The sequence below is a fragment of the Pipra filicauda genome, unplaced genomic scaffold, assembly GCF_003945595.2.
Source record: "Pipra filicauda isolate LSUMZ 115617 unplaced genomic scaffold, ASM394559v2 scaffold197_size1571708_pilon, whole genome shotgun sequence".
Lineage (NCBI taxonomy): Eukaryota > Metazoa > Chordata > Aves > Passeriformes > Pipridae > Pipra > Pipra filicauda.
The window spans coordinates 1,009,042-1,034,415 of NW_024104306.1; the positions used below are offsets into that span (position 1 = coordinate 1,009,042).

General features: G+C 38.0%; 1 protein-coding gene across 5 annotated transcripts in view; it reads right to left on the reverse strand.

Moving 5' to 3' along the window:
• LOC113995907 overlaps positions 1 to 25,374 on the reverse strand; it is a 286,496-nt gene that overhangs the window by 162,367 nt on the left and 98,755 nt on the right. For all 5 annotated transcript variants that reach the window (XM_039380528.1, XM_039380530.1, XM_039380529.1 and 2 more), the window contains one exon: positions 22,755 to 22,876. In XM_039380528.1, the coding sequence (XP_039236462.1) occupies positions 22,755 to 22,810 (56 nt within the window). In that variant the 5' untranslated portion in view covers positions 22,811 to 22,876. The remainder of the gene's footprint in view (positions 1 to 22,754; positions 22,877 to 25,374) is intronic.

Below are 25,374 nucleotides of genomic sequence, written 5' to 3' on the forward strand. Positions count from 1 at the left end.
TCCTCTTGTCCTGTCACTACTCGCTGCAAACGGAAAAGAGCCTCAAGCGCTTCCATAACACATAAGAAATATAGGTAGTGATGCATATTCTGGGCAAGTAGTCTTCATATTTTTTCCTTTCAATCCAGAAAATGAACCTTCACAAGAAAATTCTCACCCATTTTAGTAGAAACTAGACTTTATTTATCTCTAAAGATAAGTACCTTTTTCTCATTTTCAGATTCACTGTCAGCATCTGACATTTCCTGGGAAGATACGAATCAGATTTTGAAATCCCTAGTGCTAGAAGAGGGCTGCCATCAACAGGGAGAACCTAAGGAAGTCTATCCTGCCTGTTAAAAGGGAGATCTTTACTGTAGCGTGAGGCACTGGCACAGGCTTCCCAGAGAAGTTGTGGACACACCATCCCTGGAAGTGTTCAAGGCCAGGCTGGACAGCATTTTGACCGACCTGCTCTAGTGGAAGGTGTCACTGCCCACTGCTGGGGGATTGGAATGAGATGATCTTTAAGGTCCCAACACAAACCATTCTGACTCTATGATGATTTTATGATTGCTAACGTGACTTGCCCCACTACTTCTTTCTATTTCAAATTACCTAGAAGTATGAGAATTTGCTTTTCAAATTGCACATACAAAATCAATTGGTCCAACCCAAAAACTGATGAAGAGGAAGTATTTGTTTGTATTACAGTAAGTTAACATGACTGTACTTCTGACTTTACTTCTAAAATCTTGGCAATCATTACTACCACATCTAATCATTGTTAGGACTAAATTGATAATTCACTCCACTGGTATTTATTGATGATTTTCTAGATGAAACTCAGTTTACTCTTCTTTAGCAGATGGGTCTTTTTATATCTACTGTCTGACATTTTCCAACAACCAGAATTAGTACGTGTTAAATACTGAACTTCAAATGGAATAGTAGTATAAACACCATTGATTCCTCCTCAGTTGGAACACTGTCTGCGAATGACTGTCCAGTTTCTGATTAATGGACAAAACTACTTAATACTGAAAAATCAAAAGACAAAACAAGGCTATGCTACCAGCTTTAGTTTATTGGATAAAGTGCAGTAAAGAAAAACAGTATTTATTTATCCAACCTTCACACAGAGATTGAAAGAATGTTTGCTCCACTCCGGAACGACATGTCTCTAAAATTCAAGCTGATCATAACCACTTCTCTCTTTTCTCACTAAAAGGTTTCTAATTGCCAAATAATGTGAAAATACTTTAGACATCCTTTGCACATTGAAGTGATAAAGGTGAATTGCATATGGAAAAAATGTGATTGTCTACAAATCCACCAACAGTTAAATATCAAAAAGAAGTAAAATCTAGGAATTTGAGAAGCCCAAAAATAATTCCAAAAAGAAAAAGAAGTTTTTCTTAAACAACTGTATTATTTTCTACCCTAATTTTGCTAGAAAATTACTGGTAAATTATTGCTACAGATGATAACAGTCAAAAACATAACTGACTCAGATATTGAGTTAATTACTTTTTTCTCTTTTCAGGCAAACTGTTTAGAGCTCTGCCTTGTGTCATATATTTAATCCTAATTCTCTATAAGCACTTGAAAGACAAAAAAAAATTGTTGCTCATAAATAAAACAGTGAATCCTAAGTCTTCAGAACAGAACAGAATATTACAAGATTTGATATACTTTAGGGATCTTTTCTTCTAGGTTTGTATACATAATGTTGGCAATAATTTTTCAGGTCCCTTTTAACTGTTCCACTGCTAACAGAACTGCAGCTGCTCTTTATTTATTTTGATCCTTTTTTTCTCTCCCTGTTCATAATACACAGGCTGTCTGGCTCATTTTCAAGCTATTGAAATATTTCAATTCTAAAAAGAAGTACAATAGGCCATAACCACTTGCGTGCTTATGCTGAGGAAACCCTCCCTCCCTCCCTCCTCTGCCCAGTCTTCTGTGAATGTCTGAAGTCTAGAAATAAAACTGGAAATTCAAGTGGATACCTTAAAGCAGCAAGTCTGTATTGTGCTGTTATAGCTATTCCCTTCCGAGATTAAAATACCATAGAAAACAAGTAGTTCTTGTGGTACTAATTCTGGAACTGTGAAATGCAGACGCCTGCAAAAAGTGTGACACTGACACAAAATCATCTAACTCAACTTTTACAAACTTAATGTCTCTTCAGTTTCAGCTCAAGGGTTAGCTGTCGGTGAGCTGAATTTATCCAAAAGTACATCTCAATGAACTTTCATCAGGTCAGGGAAAACATGAGTTTGTGGTGGAGAAAATATAATAAAAGTTGCCTGGTAGAGCTTATTAAGTAGTGCTGAATTTGGAGACTGATTGGCTTTCTTTTTTCTAACATTATTTTATGTATGGCTATTGGAACCTGATATAATTAAACATACCATTGAAAAAAATCCAGAATAAATTATGGACAAATTTTACATTGGTTATAAATTATTCACATTGCCACAACAAGACCCCTTTGTCTCCTCCCCCAAAGTCACATTATTTAAAAAAAAAATTCTTCTTTTTTATACCACAGACATTTTCCTTCCTGCAGTGAAATGAACACTTTAAAAATGCAAAATTATTCTATAAGTTACATTACGTGAGCCCACAAAGCCAGGAAGGAGCAACACACCCCTTCTGTTTGGAGTGCAGAAAGAAACAGAAACCTATACCTATTCAGGATGTTAAATGAGGAAATCACTTTAACTGCTTTATGTTAAAGAAGCTACACCAACAGCACTGGCACCCAAAACAGTTGTTCTGAGACTGCCCACAAAATTCTAAGCAATGCTATTTGCCTCATGTGCATACTAATATTTTTGATTTCATACCTGAGTGGCAAATGCAAAAGGGATGATTTATTAAATGGTCCAGCACTGAAAGTCTCCTCATCAAAGAGGAGAAGTTGCACAAACAGTGCTGCCTTTGCTACACCATGTCATACCGTGATTTAACTTTAATAGTAAAAACATCACTTTGGGGGGATAGAAGCATAAGACGAGTTCACCCCACTGTCTTTTAATAAAAGTAACCTGCAAAGATACTGACAATGGAGCAAGTATTCAAGCTGTGTATACTCTACCTCTGAGAATTCAAGAACAGCAGTGGGAATTAAACAGCCATTATTCACCTAAGCAGCATCCGCATTCTAGATCAGCCCACAAAGAGCAGGTCCAACAATAATTCAGAGTTTGAAGGTACCTATCTTTGCTTCTAGGTAAAAAAACTAGAAATGACTGGAAGTGCCTGAGGCCCTTCTTGCATCCTCATGACTGGGAGGTTGTACCTTGTTCACATGATTTCTTTCCTAGAGTCCTCAGAAGTTCAAGTTATAGATCCCCTCTAGAACTGCTGCACAAAGGGAAGACACTTTATACTCACAGGAGTCTAATTGCTGCTGATCGATTTAGCAGAAACACCTAATTAATAGCACAAGATCAAACTATCCTGAGAAACCTCACTTCATCTCAGTCCCAACCTCTCATCTGAAATCCTGTAATTCTGAAAACCCCGGTTTGATCTTCAGGCCCATGCCTCCCACACTGGTAACTGTGCATTTAATAATGGCAGTTGCAAGGAAGATGTAGTCCTGAACATCAAAGCCTCAAGGCTCTTAGTCAAAATATGGTTCCTAGGGCTCCTGTGCTCCCCAGTGCAGGAAAAAAGATTTTGGGAGCCACAGCCAAGCTGTCAAAGGTAGAACATCGTCAGCAGCCACAAAGGCTGGAAAGCCCAGAATACCAACCCTACCTACTGCATGTGGCACAGCTGCAGACCTTGGAAATCCAGGTTTCCTAGCAGCTCAACATGCCAGCTGATGAGAATCTATTTAGTTTGGGTTTTCATTTGATTGGTTGGTCTTTTTTGTTCATGATAGCTGGAATGGCCAATACACATCTGTGAAGTACTTTGGTTCTGGTGAATTGGCTTTTCCCCAGGTAACCTCATTTCAGCAGAGAATCCCAAACCTGCCCTGGACATAGGTTTTTGAGTTGCAAACCCTCCCCTGTGAGTTCTCTGGGAACAGAGGAGATCTGGACACACAGCCCTGCTACCTCTAAACACAGAAGATGGGAAGGAACACCAGGAGGAGAGAATTATCAAGGCTTTCCTCACAGGAAACTTCTAAGGAGCCTGAACATTTTCAGGAATGTCTAAGCTGCCTGCCCCAAGTCTGATGACAAAAAGCACTTCTGTAAATCACCTCTGCATTCTAGGATTGTCTCATTCACATTTTAGGCAGAAAACTGTGAGTTAGATCGAAAGTAATTTATTAGTTCTGAAGTTACCACAGTGTGAAGACTGGTGAGAACATCAGTTGTGAATTGATGTAGGTCTACTTAAGCCTGTGGAGCTAATCTCTGTGTTTTTGTATTACATTGACAGAGCTCCTCAATGGTTATTTTTTTGGCCATATTTAAAGTAAACAATAGACAAAAATGAGCAACCCTTATCTTCAGATGTTTATCTGGAATTACTGCCCTACAGCACGCAGGCGAGTCTCTTAGGCAAGCAAGTCCTTTCATTTCTTAAGCCCTTTCTCTCTGTGTACTAAATTCAGAAGAATCAAGTGTTTATTCATAAATCACAGACAAGATCTGGACAGAAAAATCTCAGCGTTACTGAAATGAACAATGTGCTGGACATCTACAGATACTTATTAGAAAGACAACATAGAATGCTAGCTCTGCTGATATTGCTTTTCAGCATAGCTTTAGAATAACGATTTTTTTAGAAGATAAGTTTGATCTGTAATTCAAATCACACTGTATCTTTGATTTGCTACCCCCTCCTCCCCTCACACTCCTTTCCCTCCTCCCTCCCCCCAAAAAGCTTTATATAGAGTGGCTGGAAAGCAAAGTAGGAATCTATGCAGACCCTATCCATCACATTTCTGTCTTAATTGAATGACACCAGAATGAGATCGATAAAATGTAACAAGAGACAGCTTTGCATTTCCACACTCACTTATTCTCCTTCTCTATTACTGCCAGCCATCACCGTGACCAGAAAGCCTAAGTATTGAGTCTGAACATTGCTGCCAAGCAAGCTGTTAGTATATGAATAAACTTGTCAGGAAAACAATAAAACTTACAATACTGGGAAAGGCCAAAATGTCAAAAGGCCGCTGCGAGCAGCATTAAATATGCTGCTTTTAAAGTTGAACTATAGAAACATATGAAGAGTTTCTAAATAACATGGGCACTGGCAATTCTTCAATATTATTCCCCCCATTCCCCCAAGACATGTCTGTGTGCGTGTGTGTGTGACCGTCTGACATGGAGTTGTCGTGACCTCTTGGCGCAAATCTGCAATTCCGACAATAAACCCAGACCAGCTGTGATTTCCCTATGTTCAAGGATTCTGAGATCCCCAATGCATTATTGATAACCTCGTTGTTGTGCTAAAAGCAGGGGCTGACGCACTCATAATCCCAGACTTTTCCTGAAAAGCTCCAGCTTCACATACCAATCAATCATGAGAAATAAAATGAAAAAGCCCATTTCAAACCGGACTACATTTTGAGTATTGCATCAATTTCAGTGTGCATGCTAAGTAAAAATCTAAGCTTTTTTCAAACTCCTCTTTTTTTCTAACCTTCAATTATGATGATCTTCTACTCCTGACCTTGTAAGGGTAAAGTTAGATTATCAGGAGCATAATTCCTATGTCAGCTTTGGAGTCACATTTATGTTTAAATTCTATACTGCTTTTGTAGCTAAGCTCCCAAAGCAGAACTAGGGTACTAGGTATTCTGCTAACTGCAAAGCAAGTGAAACAGATAACAGCATTAAAAACCCCACAACAACAAAAAAGGAATAAGCTGCATCAAGTGAATGTGATAAACAAGATGAATTATAAAGGCAGGAAGAGGAAAGAGTTAAAAATAGTAAAACTGCACAGGATACAGCTTTAGTTATGCATAATTAGAAAGCTACTGGAATCTGAAAACACAAGTATTACAATTTTCTAGTGTCAGTTTAGTACGTAAAGAAATGCTTAGGCATTGCATCACAGGAAATGTTCTCTTCATGTTTCAAGACAGACTGTCATATTTCAGCTTGAAACTCAATTAGATATTAAACAATTGCTGTACAAGTACAAGCACTTCTGCCAGGCATTATTAAAATCCAACTGATGAGACACTTGGCCTCTTAGCTTCAATACATAATTCTTCATGCCTGGTTGACTATGTTGCATTGTTTCCTCATTATTATGTTCATTCTTAGTCTTAGAGCAGCATTTCTTTTTCCTTATCTTTTCTTCCTGTAGAAACAATCAAATATGACTTGGCTGGAGGTAGGAGGCTGAGACTGACTTCTCAAACTAGAAAGATTCCTCAATTCATTCCTGTTTAATGAATTTAAGCACATGACAAATTTCAATTCATATTGCTTTTTTTTTAGAAGGCATATTTACACAGCAGACCCAAAGGGAACTATTTTTCAATATTATACACAATTTACAGCAAGGACATAAAATTACACTAATGATCAAGAAAAAGGTGGTATTATTGAAAGTATACTGAAAAAAAAGTGTATATTCTCATCTTTCAAATCAGTATCTAAACTTGAATTATCAATAGAAAAATTAAAATAAATGAGATTTTTTAGTTTAATGACTGTTCCCTCAGGTTAGACTCATCCAGATCAACAAGGACTTGTTAAGACTAATACATGTTCCTTAAAAATCACTGTTGAAAAGCTGAAAATAACTAGGGTGTCATTGAAAACTTCCAGTCACAGAAATCAGAAATGAAATATCTTGCACCTAGAGCAGATGATGCCTTATTAGAATATGGCCAATATTAAACATCATCATATAATTTGACAGAAAAGATGGCAACTGAAGGGAGGTAAACTGGGAAAGTCTTAATGCCACAGCTTCAGAGAAATCATAACACCACAACTTCAGGGTATCTACACAGTCAGGGAAAAAAAAAAAAAGACTACTCTGAAAGGGAAAATTGAAAGAAAGATGCCCAGACTGCCTTTGGAAAAGCCCAGCTTCGGTACTCAGTTTGGGTAAATGAAGTGTGATGGTGTGATTGCCCCTCTGGAGCACTTGCATTGCTGTGGAGGGCAAGCGGATCTAACAGCACATATTTTATTCTGGTGCCCACTCTAGGACAGGGAAAACATAAAATCTTCCCTGTACAAAAGGGGCAGTGCAAACTGGGAGCTGAGGGCCATAGGCTTCTTTCCCTTCTCTTCCCTTGCTCACACCAGTGGATAAGAACCACAGACAAAAGCTGAAGAAACACACCAAGTATACACTAGATGCCATTTATCACAAATGCAATTTGTATCACTCAGAGATAGCTCCTGAGGAGGCTAAAAGAAATGGAAGGCAATTTTAAGCACAAGTATTTACTTCACTTTTAAGTCACTATCAGAAGATTCGGGATTTCCAAGAACATCTGCAAATTTCACCGGGTTTCCATAAGAAGAGAGAGCCTTCTCCTCAATCAGTTCCATCCATATGGTAAATTTCTCAGGGGTTTACAACAAAATTTTTTATCGACTGAGTCTATATTTCACCACAAAACATTAAAAAAAATACATCTTTTAATGTAATGCATCATCAACATCAATTTACAGAGGTCTCGTTTTTGCTTCCTAATAACCTACACCAGTGAGTTCCCAACTGTCATTCCAAGGTCATCTTTGTCAGGGAAAGCTGATCTCACAGACCATGCCCATGATCAAAGAACTATCCCTTCCCCTTCACTGGTTTTCACTGTGGTTTCAGTGAAAATTGCAGTGAATTTCAGAAAAGCATCATAAATGGCTGATCTAAAGGCAGCCTGAGAAAGACCACATTACTTCAGGCACTGAGAAGTGAATGCTGTGGACAGATTCTCTGGCAAGATTAAATTCACATTTTTACAACACAGACTGCCAAGTTTTCGCCTAATTCTAGTTATTCTCTTTTTTCCATTACTTGTGAGGGGAGTTCATACTATTTACCTGAGGTTAACTTATGTACCTACGATGAAACCCAAAATACCTAAGTTTAGGACCTTAATTCTCCATGTAGACACTGCAAAGAACTATCTACTTCCCTCCAGCGGTCAAAATCAAAGTAAATAAACTTACATAAAGGTTTGAAGTCCAGCAGCACCATCTTCTTCACATTCAAACAAATCTAAACCATAGACACAGACATGCAGATGAGAGAACCCGCCAGAGTTAGGCATCAAGGTCTTCCTCAGACATATTTAAACACCAAAGGATATTATAAGCAGCAAAAGCAGAGCTGCCTGGACAGCTGGTGTCCCCTGATGTCCAAGTGAGAGGAATCTCCTCAGGTCCACAAAATCCCTCACAGTGGAAACCTCCCACATTCCAAGTGTCAACAAACTCTCAGCCTTACTGGGAAATTATTAATCTCTAGTCTCTTTGCAAATGCAGAAATCAAGTTTGGGTGACCTGTGTTACTGTACGAAAAAGACTTAAGACTCTTCACGCACACACAGATTCACTGGTGAGGCGCGTTTCAAGTGAACGTGGTGTGAAGCTGTGGGTTACCCTCTTCCAGTTACACCCCTGTAGGTGAGAGCCACGAAGTTCACTTCAACAGGCATCCAGGAGACAACAATCTGTCAGAAGGCCACTGCTCCAACCCCTTTCCCTGCGAGGCATCAAGGGATTGGGGCAGGGAGGCTGCGCTGCAAGGAGCAGCCGGTGCAGCTGACAAGACATGGAGCAGCTCCCACCGATCCCACACGGAGCCGTGTGAACTCGAGTCACGGCAGTGGTTTAACGCTCCCCTGACATATCTCCCTCCACATTTGTGATGTTCCAGAGCTTCATCGTGCCTGAAACCAGGCCAGTCTGAAGCTGAGAGCCTTTGCACTGTGCAGGTGCACCTCTGCAGATCAGGAGGAGCGTGCAGCACAGCCTACAGGGATATCTGAGCAAGTACAGGTGTCTTACTGCAGTCTGGACACCTCTCCTCATGTGCACTCACACATAGCTACAGTCAGAGCAAAGATCTTAAAGTACACAGAGGTGCAAGAAGGGCAAAGAAATAAGACAAGCACAACTAGAGCAGCTAAGGGTGGCAGGTGGGGACACAGGGAAGCACTAACGTGTATTTTTCTGGGGTAGTTTTCACCTACAAATGCTTCACTAAAAGTAGCTCAAGATGTTTTGCAAAATGCTGTTCTTTTCTGGTACACTAAAAGAGCTACAGATTCTCTTAGCTGCCTTCAGAATACAGATATTTACCCATATTTCATTCCAAACACATGGAGGTACAAGGCCTCAGTGGAAATCAGGGATAGGACAGAGTTCAGAATTACTGCTGCATTGGGACTCTGCTACAAAGGCAAAGTTTTCATAACTGAAGTATGCTTTAAAAAATAAAATAAATTTCCTTCAACAAATTTAAAATAATTCAACATGCCAAGAATCTTACTTCACTATCTTTCTTTAATCCAAGAAACACCACTTACATAACAGTAAAAATTTCTAGTACCATATGTAAATTTTCACTCTCCTTTTTCTAAAATCTACTGTTAGTGGGGAACAAGTTTAAAAAATTACATCAAAACAGGTATGAATTTGTTTATAAAAACAATCATTCAAAAGATTTATCTAAATAATTAGCAACCATGATTGAAATGTTAATACATTTATATATCTTATTTTAAAATTAATTTTTATGCTTAACTCATGACAAAAGATGACAACAACCACTGTAAGGAATAATAAATCCTAATTTTGAAAACTGAGTATACCTAAAATTAAAGATAAATAGAACTTGGCCAGCAATCACAGAGATAACATTTCTTCATTGGTACGATCCTCTACCAGTGGAGGATCTACTGTTCTGTCAGTTTAGTACTACAGCATTAGACACCAGAGAAAATAAGTATAATTTGTGAAGCTATAAAAACTTAGAAAATATTTCCTCCTACATTTTGAAGTCTTTTTGGCTTTCAATATTTTTTTTTTTACTAATTAATTCTTACGTACTCCCTTTTAATAGTCATTTGATATGTAGCTCCTTTCCCACTTTGGTATATACTTTGGCCTATGATGTTCAAAATATCAAATATTGTGACATATATTCATTACTCTGTTTTTGTTTGTTTTTTTTTTTTTTTAATTCTTAGGAAACAGACAAATACACATACAAGCTGGTTTTTGACTAGTGATTGTAAAAATTAGAACTGGCTTTTACTTACTGCACCTATTCTAGACTTTAAAATATTTACATAGCATTAAAATAGTTTAATCTGGAAAACATGGATAAACACTGTTCTGTACCAAATACCAGTGTCATTAACAGGTGGAAAATATGATGACAAATTCTGTGGTGTTATTCTAGTCCACTGAAATAGAACAGTTTTGTCAAACACGCTGTAAAATAGAAGGAGAGAAGGTAAGAGGGGTTTAATTGATAAAACACAACGAAGTCTGGATTTTGTAAAGTAACTGCTGGGTAAGTTACTAAGGAGTACTTTGATATGAAAAACTAATGTTTTACCACATGAATCAATTAACACATTATGTTACTAATGTATTCCTTCATATCAAAATGACTTCAAGCTCTTGAACAAATAACATTTATATTATTTCAGGAAAAATTATGCCAGAAATCTGTTTGTTATCACATTTTTATAAATCCTACCAGAAATCTGTTTGTTATCACACTTCTATAAAGCAATTATTGCATACACTGAAGAAAAAAGTTTAGTCCAACACATTACCACTAAGAATATTTATGGAGAAGGAGAAATACAGAAGAGGTTTGAAGTTAATAATGTAGGGCCATTAATTAGCATCAAATGAAAGAAAAGCAATAAAGCAATTTTGTCACCAGTTACTGACAATTTGCCTAAGTACAACCATTAATTTTGGATAATATAAACCCATAAAATTAAGGGAACAAAACTATTTGAATCAATATCCTTTGCTAGTCTCTTTCCACTAATCTAACTACTTTCAGGAGTGTCTAAAGGTTTGAAACCTTTAAACGCCGTAAGAAAAATGGAAAAACATATGGTTATGATTTCCTACCTAAAAGTTACTGGCTTTTGCTTTGGGGTTTTTTGCCTTTTTTTTTTTTTTTTTTTTTTTGGCTGAAAATAAGAAAAACGAGGGCGATTAAAATTGTAACTTTTGGGAATTACCACAGTCAAAACATTTTTTCACTTATGGTTTCCCTACTGTTTTAGGGAGCTTTCATAAAAGAAAGCCTGATTAGGGCAGACAGGAATACCAATATTTAATAGTTTGATTATGGAATCTCCAGAATTTACCGACACTATTAACAATTTCCTGACGCGACATTAACATCAGGCGGTGACAGGGGGGCGGGAATTCTGTTTTTGCGCTGGGATATGTTGCGAGCCTTTCCCACTTCCAGTCTCAAAAAAAAACCAACACAAAACAACAAAAAAACCCCAAACCACTAGCAACCCCCCCCCCGGCTCTCATTCCCAGCAGAATTCCCCTGACAGGCAGCATCACCCACTGCCTGCCATTGGCGGAGGGCGATGGCCCTGCAGATGTGGCCACAGCAGCCTCGCCTCACGCGTCCTCCCTGTGCCCCAGTGCTTCGCGTCGCTGCCTCCGCAGCACAAGGTCAACCCACCATACACAACATTTAATCGGTACAGCTACTCAGGAGCAACCTATCCCCCTTCCCCAGCCCTGCCAGGCACAAGCACCGGGCGTCGGGGACGGGCTGCGCTGATGTTTTCCAACGTCAAAAAAGCAGGTGACGTGTCCGAAAGCCAAAGGTTTGCAGAAGTCTCCTAAGCCTGGGGATGACTTTTATTAAGGAACGTACTTTCTGGGCTGCCTTCTCCCTCAGCACTGCTTTTGCTCCTCAGGAAACCGAAGCAACCCTTTTGGTAGATATCGATACGTATTTGGGAAAGAAAATATAAGCAGCAAACACCTCCGTGCCTCCCAAAAAGACTCGCTGAGGAAACTTGCAGCGTTTAATCAGCATCCATATCAATTCATAAACCTCGGGTGCTAGAGTACAAATAAACACTCTAAAGGGTTTTAGCTGCAAGGAGATAAGATCTCTCCCTGGGGAGACGGCTAGAAACTGCTCCATTGCCTTTGTGCAGACTACTGGAATGTGCTTGCTTTTCATTTCGGTCTTTGTGTCTGGCACTCAGGCCTCACAGGCAGTGTCTTAAGCCATGCAGGGTCAGGGCAAACAGAGAACTGCATTCATGGACAGATCAAGTTTATGTGAGAATCTGCTCCTCCTGTGCCCTCAATTTCCATTTGAATTGTTAATAAAATCTCAGCCTGAAAGCACATGATCCCATCAGTGGGGAAGTCATGCAGAGAATCCTCTAGCTCAGAAAAACAAAATTTCTTTATCTTTTCCATCCTCCTCCCACATTCGTGGGAATTATGCCATGTAACCCCCCTCCTAAAGTAGCCCCCCCTTCCCCAGCACAACACCTGATTGCCAGCCCACAGCTTGCACCAAAAAGCAGGGGGGGGAAAGAAGGGAAGAGAAAGCAGGGAAAAAGATGCACAAGCAATGCTCAGCAAAATCACAACCACAATAACTGCACCTTCGTAGCAGTTTACAGACGCCCAGACACCTTCAGACAAAAGGAAACACAAATATTTCAATTTTTAAGTTAATTTCCAACAGCTGATAACACTGTCTGCAAGACTTTCCCACAGCTTTATGACACTGCATGAACTACAGGGCCACAGAGATAATAAAAGGTCACACATAAAGGAAAGAACAGAGCCATACCCCAATTAACTTGGTCTCCCCATGCAAAAATTGTACTGGAACAAGAGCCGATATTTGCTGCAGGCACCAGACATGCATCTCCTAACCTTGCCACGGTCTAACTGGGCCTCTTGTTTCTTCTGCCTTTGCTTCTTGCAAACTGTTTTAATATTGAACGCTTTTCAGAGGGATGGGCTGATGAACGAAAACATGAATTTCCTGCTTGCCCTTTAAGGTGGGTTAAAGGGGGTGCTAGTAAATCAATTATAGAACAAAAAGCAAAAGAGACACTAAAGATTTTACAAACTAGATGTCTTAAAGTTCACATGCTGTTTTCCAATCAAAGCATCCCTTTACTCCTTCCTCAAAACTGTGTTGTTGAGTTTTTTTTGAAGGTACAAAGCAATAATAATACAATATTGAAGTAAAATCTGCGTAAAATACAACAACAGAGATTTATGCAGTTTTCACTTGTTCTTTAGAGCAGCACATCAACCCCAGACAAACAATAACTGCACTAAGTACACAACGGAATTTAAAATCTTGTGGTTCTGAGTTTTGCATGCTCCCAGTCCTGGCCTCCTCTCCCTCCTCCTCCTAATCAATGGGGAAGATGTTTCTGTTTGCAATAATCACTGGAATGAGAAAAGTTTTAAGGCTGAAGCTGTGTCTCTGGGACCAACCCTGCTCATCACTTCACTCACCAAGGCTCCTCTCCTCCTCTCCTGCCCAGTGACCTCCTTGCAGTAAATACAAACTCCCGGAAAAGCAGATAAGACCTTTGCCTGCCTATGAACAGCACTTGGCTGAATCATTACTGAATAACATTAATCAAAGAAAATAATTACTGTAACAGAATCTCATATACAAAAGCTGATTTAAAAATAATACAGGAATTTGAAGGTTCTGGAGACCTAAGGATCTGCTGGTTCGGACTGAGTGGGACCAGAAAAACAGGTACAGAATCCATCATATGTAATAATCATACCAACAAAGGATATATCACAGTAGGTGTTGAGGAGGGACATTGCTGTTATATGATGAAACTGTTTTTGTTCTAGTCTCGATTTTACACATTTTTAGCTAGGGCTGGTGGAATTTCTCCTTGGGAAACACAGACAATGGATTGAGCCCTTAAATCTGTTCACCAGGTGTCTGCAAATAGGTCACGGGTGTTATTAATTACTTTGTTAGTCACAAGTCCTTGAGCAGAGTATGCAAACATATTTGACCCTATGACACAATTTTTAACTGACCGATACGAACAATCACTGTTCGTTATTCGCGATGCGTGACTGGTCACTTAAAGCACAAAACCATGCTCTTTTGGGCTGGGTATCCCAAGTCATGTAGAAAAGAAGGCCTTTTCTGTTTGTTAATTCTCCACAAATGCTTGCAACTGCCTGAGGAGTCTTCTTTTGCATCAGTTAAAATGCTTTGTTCAAATCGGACTTTCAGTGCAGCCATTCTTGCAAAGACTTGTTGCAGATTGCTCTTTTCCCCACTAAATCTGTGATTGGGGAATGTGGCTGTGACTTCATGCTATAGATACCTGGAGAGCTGCTGAGGGAGCAGAAGACGAGCAAAGAGCTTCCTTAGATTTCTAGAGTTTACATCAACATGTGCACACTCACAGAACACAGCAAATGCCATGTGGAATTTACAATTTCAACTTATCATTTAATCCTCTGACAGGATTTTTACAGGCCTTCTTGCCTAAATGACCTCCTTCTCTTCTCCCTGATGTCTGAGTATAAACTCAGAGACCTTCCCTTATGTTTTTTGGTACGGTCATTCTCTCCTCATTCAAATACCTCCTTAAAATTCCTTTCTCTTGGATAGCTTATTGATGCTCACTCACATTTTATGGATACAGAGAAAGCTGCCATATCAGACCACTAAATACAACAACTGAGAGCAACTGCAGAGCAGAAGAATGTCCTTTCATTAACTCCAGACCAAAACTTCAATTCACTGGGCATATAGGTGCAAGGAAGAGGAGAACATCCTAGCAGGAAGTTCCATAAAAATTATGTATCTCATATATATATATATATATATATATATATATGTAAACCCCCCCCGTACAATGTATGTGTCTCACTATTTTTCTTTATCTGCATCCATTTGGCCAACAATAACTTCAACTTAATCTTTTGTACTCTGTGGGAATTTCTATCAAGACCAATAGAAATTGTGTGGTGATAGTAGGACCTCATAAGCGTTTTTATAATCAAAATACCTGTACTTTTGGACAGTACCTTCCTACATATATATATATCCTTGGAACTAGATAAGAACGTGAAGTCCCGTCAGTAAACATAATTATTTTCATCTCTTTTGAAATAACTCTCATGGCTATTCCCCCAAAAGAAATTCAGGGCTAAAATCTGTTGTCTTTATCCGATTTTGAAATAACAAGTTTTAACAGTTCTAATAGGCTTTGGCCATAAAATAAATCTAAGGGGAAAGGAAAAGAAAAAAATGGCAGAAAATTAATCTCAACCTATAAAAAACCGGAAGGTGGACTAAAATATAGGCTCTGCTAAATGATTTGGTAAAGTTCAAACTTATTTTCTCCCAGGAGATTAAAGTATCCATCTTGCAAAGCACAGTAAAATTTAGCAAATAAACTTGCATCTTCCAGGTTCTGGCTAAAGCCCTTAACTAAACAGCCAGCCCTCCTCACTACATTACCTTACATATACATGTTCCATATACAATACATATTCTTAAAAAAGTCAAAATACTGAGGTGAGTTTGTTTGATTTTTCTTCTTTTTAACATAAGAGAACACCCTAAATGTCCCTATCAACAATGTAATACAATTAAATTATTAGAGTTAATAGATTATTTTTTCACAAGAGTTTGATATCAGTATCTTAGCAACTAACTGGTACTTCATGAATCAATAGACTGTTTTCTATAAAAAATTGAGATTTACAATGGGTATACTCCAATAAAACATCAACAAAATAAGGCTTATTCACTAATTTTAAATAATACACCTATGATATTCCAATAACATTCCCTAAATTCAACATTAACTGCTATTTTTTCAGGTAATAAGCTGATAAACAAAACACATCCATTCTTAAGGAACTGAATGTAACCAAAGCACATAGTCAACAAACTTCCCCTATCAACAAAATCTAAAGCACTAAACAAATACACACAGAAAAAACAATGCTACCTAACTCCTCTCCTCTTAAAAAACACACTTTTTCCCCGTCTCAAGTGCCTACAGAAGCAAATTAGACTTTACTGGAAGTGGTTGTGAATTTTCATGAGTTTTAGAAAGCATGTTCAGCAGCAGCAAAGCCAGAGCCACCTATCCAGGTCATCCTGATCTTGACCGCTGTGGCCCAGGGCTGACTTGCCCTTCCGTGGGCTTTCTAACTGTGCCAGGTTATATAATGTACATATAATGTAAGCAATGTGATCAAGGAGGTGATTTAAAATACTAATTTACATAAATTTGAACACATCTCTCCAAATGAGATTACAGACTTAGTTAAACCACACTTTCACCTTCCCCCGGTGAGGGTGTGTCTTTGAGTGTCAAAACCTCAGCTATGCAAGCTTATTTTTTATTTAATTAACCAATATAAAATATACCTTGCTGGAGAAATAACATCTACATTTCTTTGAGTTCTGGCACTAAAAACACAGCCTAACTCTTGCTTTTAAAAGGGTATTCATTAAATCATTAATTGCACATAATTTTAAAGTACTTATCAAAACTTACATTGATGACATTAGAAGTAGATGTTAAGGGGTTTTATTCTTCTATAAGCATTCTACGTTACCTTCTGTATAAAGATGGAGAAAATTATCTTCCTATTAGGGAAGATCATACCAGGGGACATTTAGAAAAATGTTTGACAGCAAATACAACAGATTTATTCTTTTTCTAACAAGTTTCAAGTATGTTTAAACCCCAGGATCTTATTTTACTAATTTTAGAAGTCCATTAAAATACCTAGAGGACTTGGTATTTGGAGTGAAACCAATACCAATGCATCTGTGAAGCAGCCAGTCACAATCCTAGCTGGCACAGTCTCAAGCACTGCCAACCAGCCTGAAGCTGTAGAGGTGTAAACCAGGAAAACCCAATAAAACAAAGGAAGCAAGCAGGATACTCCCGTTACTCCTTTCTGTTCTGCATTTTAGGTGCAGGACTGCTCAGAGTAGGACGAGCAAGGAAGAGTAAACAAGTTCATGAACACCCTCACCGCTGCATCTACAGAGTAGGGTCATCCTATGCATAAACGGAGTCTCTCTGCTCCACCAGTCTGATGTAAATTGGGAATCTTTATTTCAGCTCTAATGTAATGGGCAGCTTCATCTGATATGACTCAGGTCTGGTTTAACAAGTGAGCTTCAGGGATACATCAACTAACAATTCTATCAGCTTTTTCATTCTCTCAGTTCTCATTCCCCCTTCTCTGCTGGGGATGGGCAGGCCCTGCACCTGTAATGTATCGATTGTGTTTGCACAACAAATAAAGTCATGGGCTTCTGCTGGCATTTACCTGGTTTGTCTTGATCTAGCAAGCACGGATGGCAGTGGCAGCAAAGACAGAGGCACAGCTTTTGGTGCCTGTGCTTACAGTGTCCTACATATCCCAGGCACACCTTGACTGTGTTTCCACAATTCTCCAACTTGGCTAGGTGTAGTTAGCCATAAACCTGCTACATATGTTCTTAGATTTACTCTTTTTTCATAAACAGTTAACCTTTAGAACAACTAGTAAAACAAAATGTGCTGTTTCAAGTCACACATTCCTCTATGTTTCCAATAACATGACAGTATATTTTCTTGTAGGTTTTGGGGAATGAATGTGTCAAAAAAAAAAAATCAGAACTAAATCTGAAATCTAAGTTTAGTTCAAACATCTAGTAACTTAGTTAAATTTATTACATACCTATTTATCCTTGAGGATCTGGACCATGTTGAAGACCAAAGAGCTTTGAAGGTTTAATTTTGAATGACAGACACCTGGCACAAGGTAACTTCCTACTGTCAGAGGCCCTATGCAATTTTTAACTTCTGCTATGCTGACAAAGCAAGATAAAAAATGTGCAATGGCATAAAGAATATATCCTCAATAGTTGAGTATTTCCCCACCTTTAAAACTCTTCCAAAGTGTTAGGGAGTTCTGCACTATATGCTGTTTATTAGATAAAGCAATTTCAAATTAGTTCATTAAATTATCTCAATATTTTCAGCTCAAATCAATATACATTTATAGTGAGCAGTGACAGATCCAGGACACAAGGAGAAGGATAAACAGCAAGAGCTGCTTTACAAAATATGGAAGAGAAGCACAGGGCAGTTGGGTGATTATCAACTGAGACAGCTGATACAGCTGGGTAGGGTAGGGAATTACTGAAAAAATTGGGTCTTGCAACACCTGATGGTCTTCAGGTACCTAGGTGAGTATAGTGGGTGCTCAACTCAAAAGGGGTGACTTGCTGCAGCAAAATGTTAGAGAATTCTGGTTTTCACTACAGTTTCTGACATAAAAAACCTAATGTATGAGACAGCAAACCCTGGAAAAGAGATTTAGGCTTATTTCCTCTGGATGCTGCTCTATGGCCAACTAACTCCTGGTTTGTGTCCAGATGTCTCCTGTGTCAGCAGCACCACAGCAGCTGCTACCAACTGAGGGGGTTGATTCCCCTCCTGCAGGTGACAAAATCCTGCCCAGCTACAGAGGTGCTTATCAGGATGGCTAAACACATGATCATGGGCAGCTTTACATCACAGGATTCTTTAAGGTTACCGACAGGGGTCTGCTTCACAATTCATCTTTGGGGACATCTTCAGGAATCTCTTCTCATGAAATAACTGAAGGAGTTTCTGTGATAGTAGAAATTCTATAAACCTGTGATTAAGGCAGTAGTGAGTGAAGTTAGTGTATCTAATCAAAACTGGACTCAAAAGGTACAGTAGGAAACAAGATTAGGCGATAAATCACCTTTCATTGCAAATTTTAGAGAGGAAAAGAAAGGAGAAAAAAATTCAATAAAATCTTCCAGATGGATAAAAGCTCAAGCAAACAGGAGTAATAGTCCAAGAAATGGTTGCATCCAAATTGCATAAGTCAAAAAGGGGACAAATCTGAGAAGTTAAAAGTAAATAAATGTGACTAAAAGTACATAAGATTTTAAAATTAAATCAGAAAATCGTATGTTTAATTCTGAAGGGAACAGTGTGTGCCAGAATATTGAGTTATACATCGCTGTATTGAAGAGCAGGTCAAGATCTTATCAGCTCTATTATGAGGAATGTCAATAAAAGTCTGCATGATGATAAAATGTTTAATTAAAAATGAACATTGTGCAACAGATGAACTCTTTGGATTATACTGAAAAAGGAGGCAAATGTATTGCGCTCTCCAAGTTACAAATTGCACTGAATCATTTTTCCTCCATCAAACATTCTTATCACTATGAAATCTTGTATAAAAAATGGATTTATTTATACTAGGTTCTTTACAAATTAGTTTAAGATTATCTACCTACAGGATACTTCAAACACCTTAACATCTGGGACAACTGTGATGAGAAGAGCATTAGGATCTTGTTTTCTTGGTACTCTTTCAGGTGAGCAAGTTGTTTGCTTTGGCAAGTTAATTAACAAAGCAAAGGATTAATACTAATTCATGAGTATGAAGGAACAGGAACTAGCAAGATTGAGTATTCTGGTTTATTATTTATATAATATACATGTACACAACATGACTGCCCTAAATATCTCCCACAGCTCAGTAGAGAAGGCAACAAACCAGGAAGAGCACACAGAACTAAATGCAGCAATACCCATGGTAAACAGACATCATGTTCTTCCCTGGTGAAAATAATCCTACCCCCCATCCCCTCTGCAAAGTTAACCGTCTCAAACACGAGGAAGTGCCAAAGCTAGGATAATTATCTATGGGAGCAATGCCTCAGCAAGGCATTTTGAGACAGAAAATATGCTTTGTACATACTTGTAAAGGAATGATGCAAAATGCAGGGAGCATAAAATGGTAAATTAGCACCATAGGAATAGGTAATAAATGGTTTAACACCTTCATGGCCTTCCCTTCTGGCATAACTCTATATAACAAAGTATAACGGAGCATTTGTACGGACACTTTGGCCTGAACATGCAAAGAGAAGATTTTTAAAATATTTCTACCACTCAGCTTCAAAATCCCAACATAAACAGACACTTGAGCATACACATATATATGCACACATACACTACATAAACTGTGTACTGATGTAGTTCTAAAAACCCATCCTGAACTGGAAAGGATTTCTAATGAAAAGCATTGTGAGTTTCCTAAAACAAGATCCACCAAGAGAGCAAAACTTCCAATAGGAGCTGATGAACCTGAGATACCGAAACAGTGAAATCAGATATTGGATGAGAGCACACTCAGCATTTCACATGTCCCTTTTTTTCAAAAGCAATTAATCCTCACATTAAAAAATATTTTAGGGTTAGAAACAGCTTTGATGTAGCATTCATGTTTTTGCCAAGCAAAATTTAGCTTCAGACGTCATGCAACTATTTTAACATACTCTTATGCCTGCTCTATACAATGAGTGGAATACAGAGCAAAGTACTCTACACATCAGCTGATAGAGAAGCAATATTATGTAGAAAATAAGAATTTTGATGCCCTGTAGTAAAAGGGTTTGTAAGTTATGAATGGCCTGTGGGCGGTACATGCTCCGACAGTAGGAGCGTGAAAGAGTCTATTACTAAAGCAAGAATAATTCTTTTCACTCATGGACAAAAATAAGCCTATCAAATCCAAAGAGTTGATAAAGGAAAATCCACAATACACTCAAGGAATTTGCAGTCATAGAAACTGGTGATATTAAAGAGCTGTTAAGTGATCTAGTTCATTTTGTAGCCATCAACAAGCAGAATAGTTTAATATTACATCTTACCTGCAGGATTGCCACCCTATCCTTTCCTAAATTATTCTGAAGTCCTTTCTCTTTTTATCAGATACTATTTCCTGAGAGTCAGTCTATAATTACCGCTAACAATATGCCATATTTAAAGATAGAAAAATATAGGTATAGAAACATGTTTTCCTTTGAGTATAGGATCCCCCAAATAAAGTACAAATAAACTTCAATAAGAGAGAATTATTACCTAAGAAGCAGATTTGGTAGCAATATTAAAAACTAAGTCCTCAGAGGAGGTCTAGTTAGAGGCATGAACAGAACAAATCTTTTACCAGGAGCCAGCAGAGATTCTCAGGGTCATGGCCTAGTAGAATTTGAGAGAAAAACTCCTACTGATCTCAATGGAATATGGTCCCCATATTTTATTCATAGTATATCACCACAAATGTAAACTACAAATGAAGCATCATGAGGTGAGGTGCCTATAAATTCATAATGTTTTCATCCACTGTAATAGCCAAGACCTCTCCCTGAACTCCAATGGAGGCAAATTAGTTCCACATGTCACATACCAACCGTAATATTTTCCCTTACACTTGGTACACAATGAGGGGATGCAGTACAGCATAGAGCAATTAATACATTTCTTTTTGTGAAATAATGCATGACAGAACAACTCAGAAAAGATGTCACTCACTTGAAAGTGGTGAGTTGCTAGCCCATGAAGAGTATAAGTAGAAAAAGCAATCAAAATAAGATAAATTGAGCCCCCCTACTGTCTAACATCCTCCTAGTTGTTGCCTCGCTTGCTTCATTTCAACCCTTCTTTCCTTACAGGTCTCCAAGTACACCTCACATCCAACATCACATCTGAATCTGAGATTACAACCTATCACGATCCAAACTGAATCAGGTTAAGTTGTATCGTTTCCTGAGGGAAACTATATCTAACATATAGGATAGGAGCGCTAAGCATAGGCAACTTGTGCATTTTGCATACCCTAGGGTATCCTGCCAAGGGCTCAGCTGCCATTCCAGATGGCCGTGGGTCTATTGCAGGGTTTGTGTCATATTTACCAGTCCCATGTTTAAGTAACAAACTTTCACCTCAATATGTCTTTTACCACCAGTGAGAAAATATTAAACTGGAACCGATGTCATTAGGCTGTGTCTATTCATTTCACTGCACTTTGACCAGAGATGACGTATAATAATAACAATAATAAAAACAACAACAACATTAATAATAAGCAAATTTTCTCAAAATCAGTCATTAAACCATTCTGTTAGGAAATGGCCTTGGTTATGGAACATTAATTAAGATCTGTTCCTTCTGATGACACATGCACAGAGGGACAACAGAGTATACTTGTAGTCACAGGTAACAGTCACAACATTCCAAGAATGCTTTGGAACAAAACTGGGAGACTAATGAAAGCTCATAGAACATTGTAGGACAGTAAAACACTTGGATGCATTAATAGCTTTGTTCAGGAAAAGAAGAAGCCACTAAAACCAATGGCAAGTCAAGGTGAAGTGCAATCTGGATCCAGCACAACACTGTTTTCAGAACTGCTCCCTCCATTGTCAAGCTTCTAAAATTACCCTGCAGTACTCCAGGATTTGCTAATCAAGGGGTCCTGTCCCTATTTCCCAAGCTCTAAGCTTTTCATATATATTCTCTTCTCGCTTTCCTAGCTCAAATTTGCTCCATTCCATTTTCTGCAGCACCACGTTGAAGAAACATCATATACACTTGATTCTTCTGCACATGTTCCAACAGTCCTTAAAACTACAAGCAATGAATTTTTCACATTATAGAAGTTACTACTATCATAAAGAATAATTAAATAAGTCCTTTAATTTCTTAGTTTCTGTTGCTGATTGCGAATGGTGGGTTTTGCTGCAGTGAAATGGTGATACCTTGAAAATATCTTCTGCCAATAAATTTAAAGGTACAACCAAGCAATAGCAGCAATAGCTCTGAGATTACTAATGTTGTTCCAAAATTTGGAAGACTGGGAATACCTGTTTGACTTAATTTATATTAAAGAGAAAAGCGATTATGAAGAACTTCATCAAGCCTCATGGGAAAGAAATAAACCTACCTTATTCCACGAAATCTCTTCCGTTTGCCAGTACTACTCAGTGCTGCATGTGGCATCACTCAAAGAGTGGGATATCACAGCAGGCAGAAGTTTTCATCTACAGAAAATGTTACCTTCCAGATCTGTAACATAAAGATAAATCACGGTTCTTTCAGAAACAAAGACTCTGTAAAAACACTCCACTGTATAATTCCAAGATTATTTTTATATAATTCATGCCTATTAAGTCTGATGTTTCACAAGGAAAAAAACCCAAACATTAAAAAAAAACAAGCAAAAAACTCCACAAACAAAACAAAACAACCCCAAGCCAAACTAAAACAAAAAACAAACAAAAACAAATAAGCTTCACCACTCCTCAAACTGGCAAACTCGACTATGTTTTATGGGTTATGCATCTACGCATCATCATCAGTAACCCCAATTCAGTTTATAAATATAAAAAGTGCTTTTCTTTGAAAAACTGATTTTTGCCAGTTAGAAGTAAAGACATTGTTGCTTTGGATTATAAGCTTTCTTGTATTTGCCAAGTATCCGGTATACAATAGAATGTTGAACATCATGGTAACAGTTTCAAAATATATAGCAATTGCAGAAGTGTGAAATAAGCATTGTAGAATTAGACTTCAGTGAACTACAGAAGTCTATGTATGTCCGATTGATGGTAGTATTATTGTTATTTCATTAATTTTTCCAATAATGCATTAACCAAAGTGGAAGCTGACTTCTGCTCCTAAATCCACATGGACTTGAATGCAACCAGTGTGAACACACACAAAGGGAAAATGGAGAAGGAGAAGTTGATTATTAAAGAGCAAGCTGATACCACAAGAAATACAAATGCTATTAAACAAATACGAACTCTATAAACATTATTTTCGAACATTCTCTTTTCACAGGCATCACCAGATTTTGAGCCAAATTCACAATGGTTTGCCCACATGCAAAACTTCAATACAGAGGCAATAAAGTTTTCATAAGACTAATCCTTTATTGTATGAAGGACAAACAACTTCATATCATCCCTACCATCTTGGTTTGGCGCATCAGAACCTCGCTGACAGTATGCAGACCACAGTTTAAGTATATCATTTTAAGACAAGAAGAAAATACCTTGCAACAAAGTGTCTTTCTGAGTTTGAAGTTCTTTTAGGGACTGAAGACAAAAAATAGATATCGTCAATAATCTATTCTGAGAAGATCGTAAACCAAATGCCTACCTGAAGAATGCGAATAAAATATTCTTCCTTATAACTCTCCGAGGTAAATATCAGGAAGGGGAAAAAACCCCCAAACTAAATGTTATGATACTGAGATGTTACATGCTAAATGCTATCACAATTCATCTCTTGGATAGGGAATGAGAATAACCACTTAGTTTAGGTAAATGGAATAGGAACAAATTACCATGAAATATCAATGCCCTGCACCAAAGTAAAAGATGAAAAGATAAAAGAGTAAAATATAAACACTTAAATAAAATCTTCAAGCCCTAAGAATTCTGTGGATTGAACCGTCTGCTAAAGGTTCTGCAGTAAGGTTCTGCTCACAGCCAAGGCCTAACTTCAAACAAGCTGCTGACCCAGTCCTGTATTACTTGTTCTCTTTCATACATGAAACCTCCACACTCTGCCCTCTGGGCTACACCTTCTCAGCCCATCACCAGAGCAGCCCCTGAGGGACTAAAGGCTGGGATTTTTCCAAAATGTGCAGAAAAGAAAGGAAGATCCCTTGTCTGTTAAAAAAATAAAATTAAAAAGAAAATTGATATAAAAAGGAAAAGAGGATATCCTGAAAACTTCATGCTGAGCAGTGCTGAACAGCCATCCCTGTCTGGACAGACATTACAGTGCTCTTCCCCTTTTCCAAGAGTCAATGAGAAAGAGTCTATGAAGTGCCATCAGCAGATCTGGTATTTCTGAGGGACAAGACTTCACTGATGGAGAGTAGGGGGGTACTTGGAGTCCACCATCTACTTTGCTTTCAACACAAACTTTTCCTTATCTAGATTTGCAGAAGGCAGACACTATGATAGTATGGTAATATGAATAAAGAGGACAAAGACTATTCTGTTTGATTTTAAGGCATAGTCAGATTTTCGTGCAGCAAAAATTTAGGAATGTGGGAAAAAAATTACAATCTGTAAAGTTTTAAAACGTCTACAATCCAAATGCTGAAATTTAGCAGATTCAGATTGTGAAAATAGTGTTTTACATGAATTAACAGTTGCTCTGCTTTTATTTTTGTAAATTGAAACTTCAACTCTTCCTTTCTGCTCTTTATTTTTAAAATAAATACCAATTTCTTTCACTGACCAAGATGTAGGTGGCTAAAGTATTAGTCTTGATCTTCAAGGCCTCTGAAGTTAATTTGAGAAGATGCAGCTAGTCCCAAATATTTGATAATTTTTAGAGTGGAGCTCACAAACAGAATTCTGAGGTTTTCAAACATTAAAAATATTTCCTATTTGCCCTGAGAAAGGTCACTCCTTTCACATCAGAGTCAGAAGCAGAAGCTAGGATTCTTTCCTAAAGGTTTTTGAGATAGTGTGACAAATGGAAAAATAATAAATTATATATGACACCTTTTCTAGATTACATACTTGATTCTATACCTACCA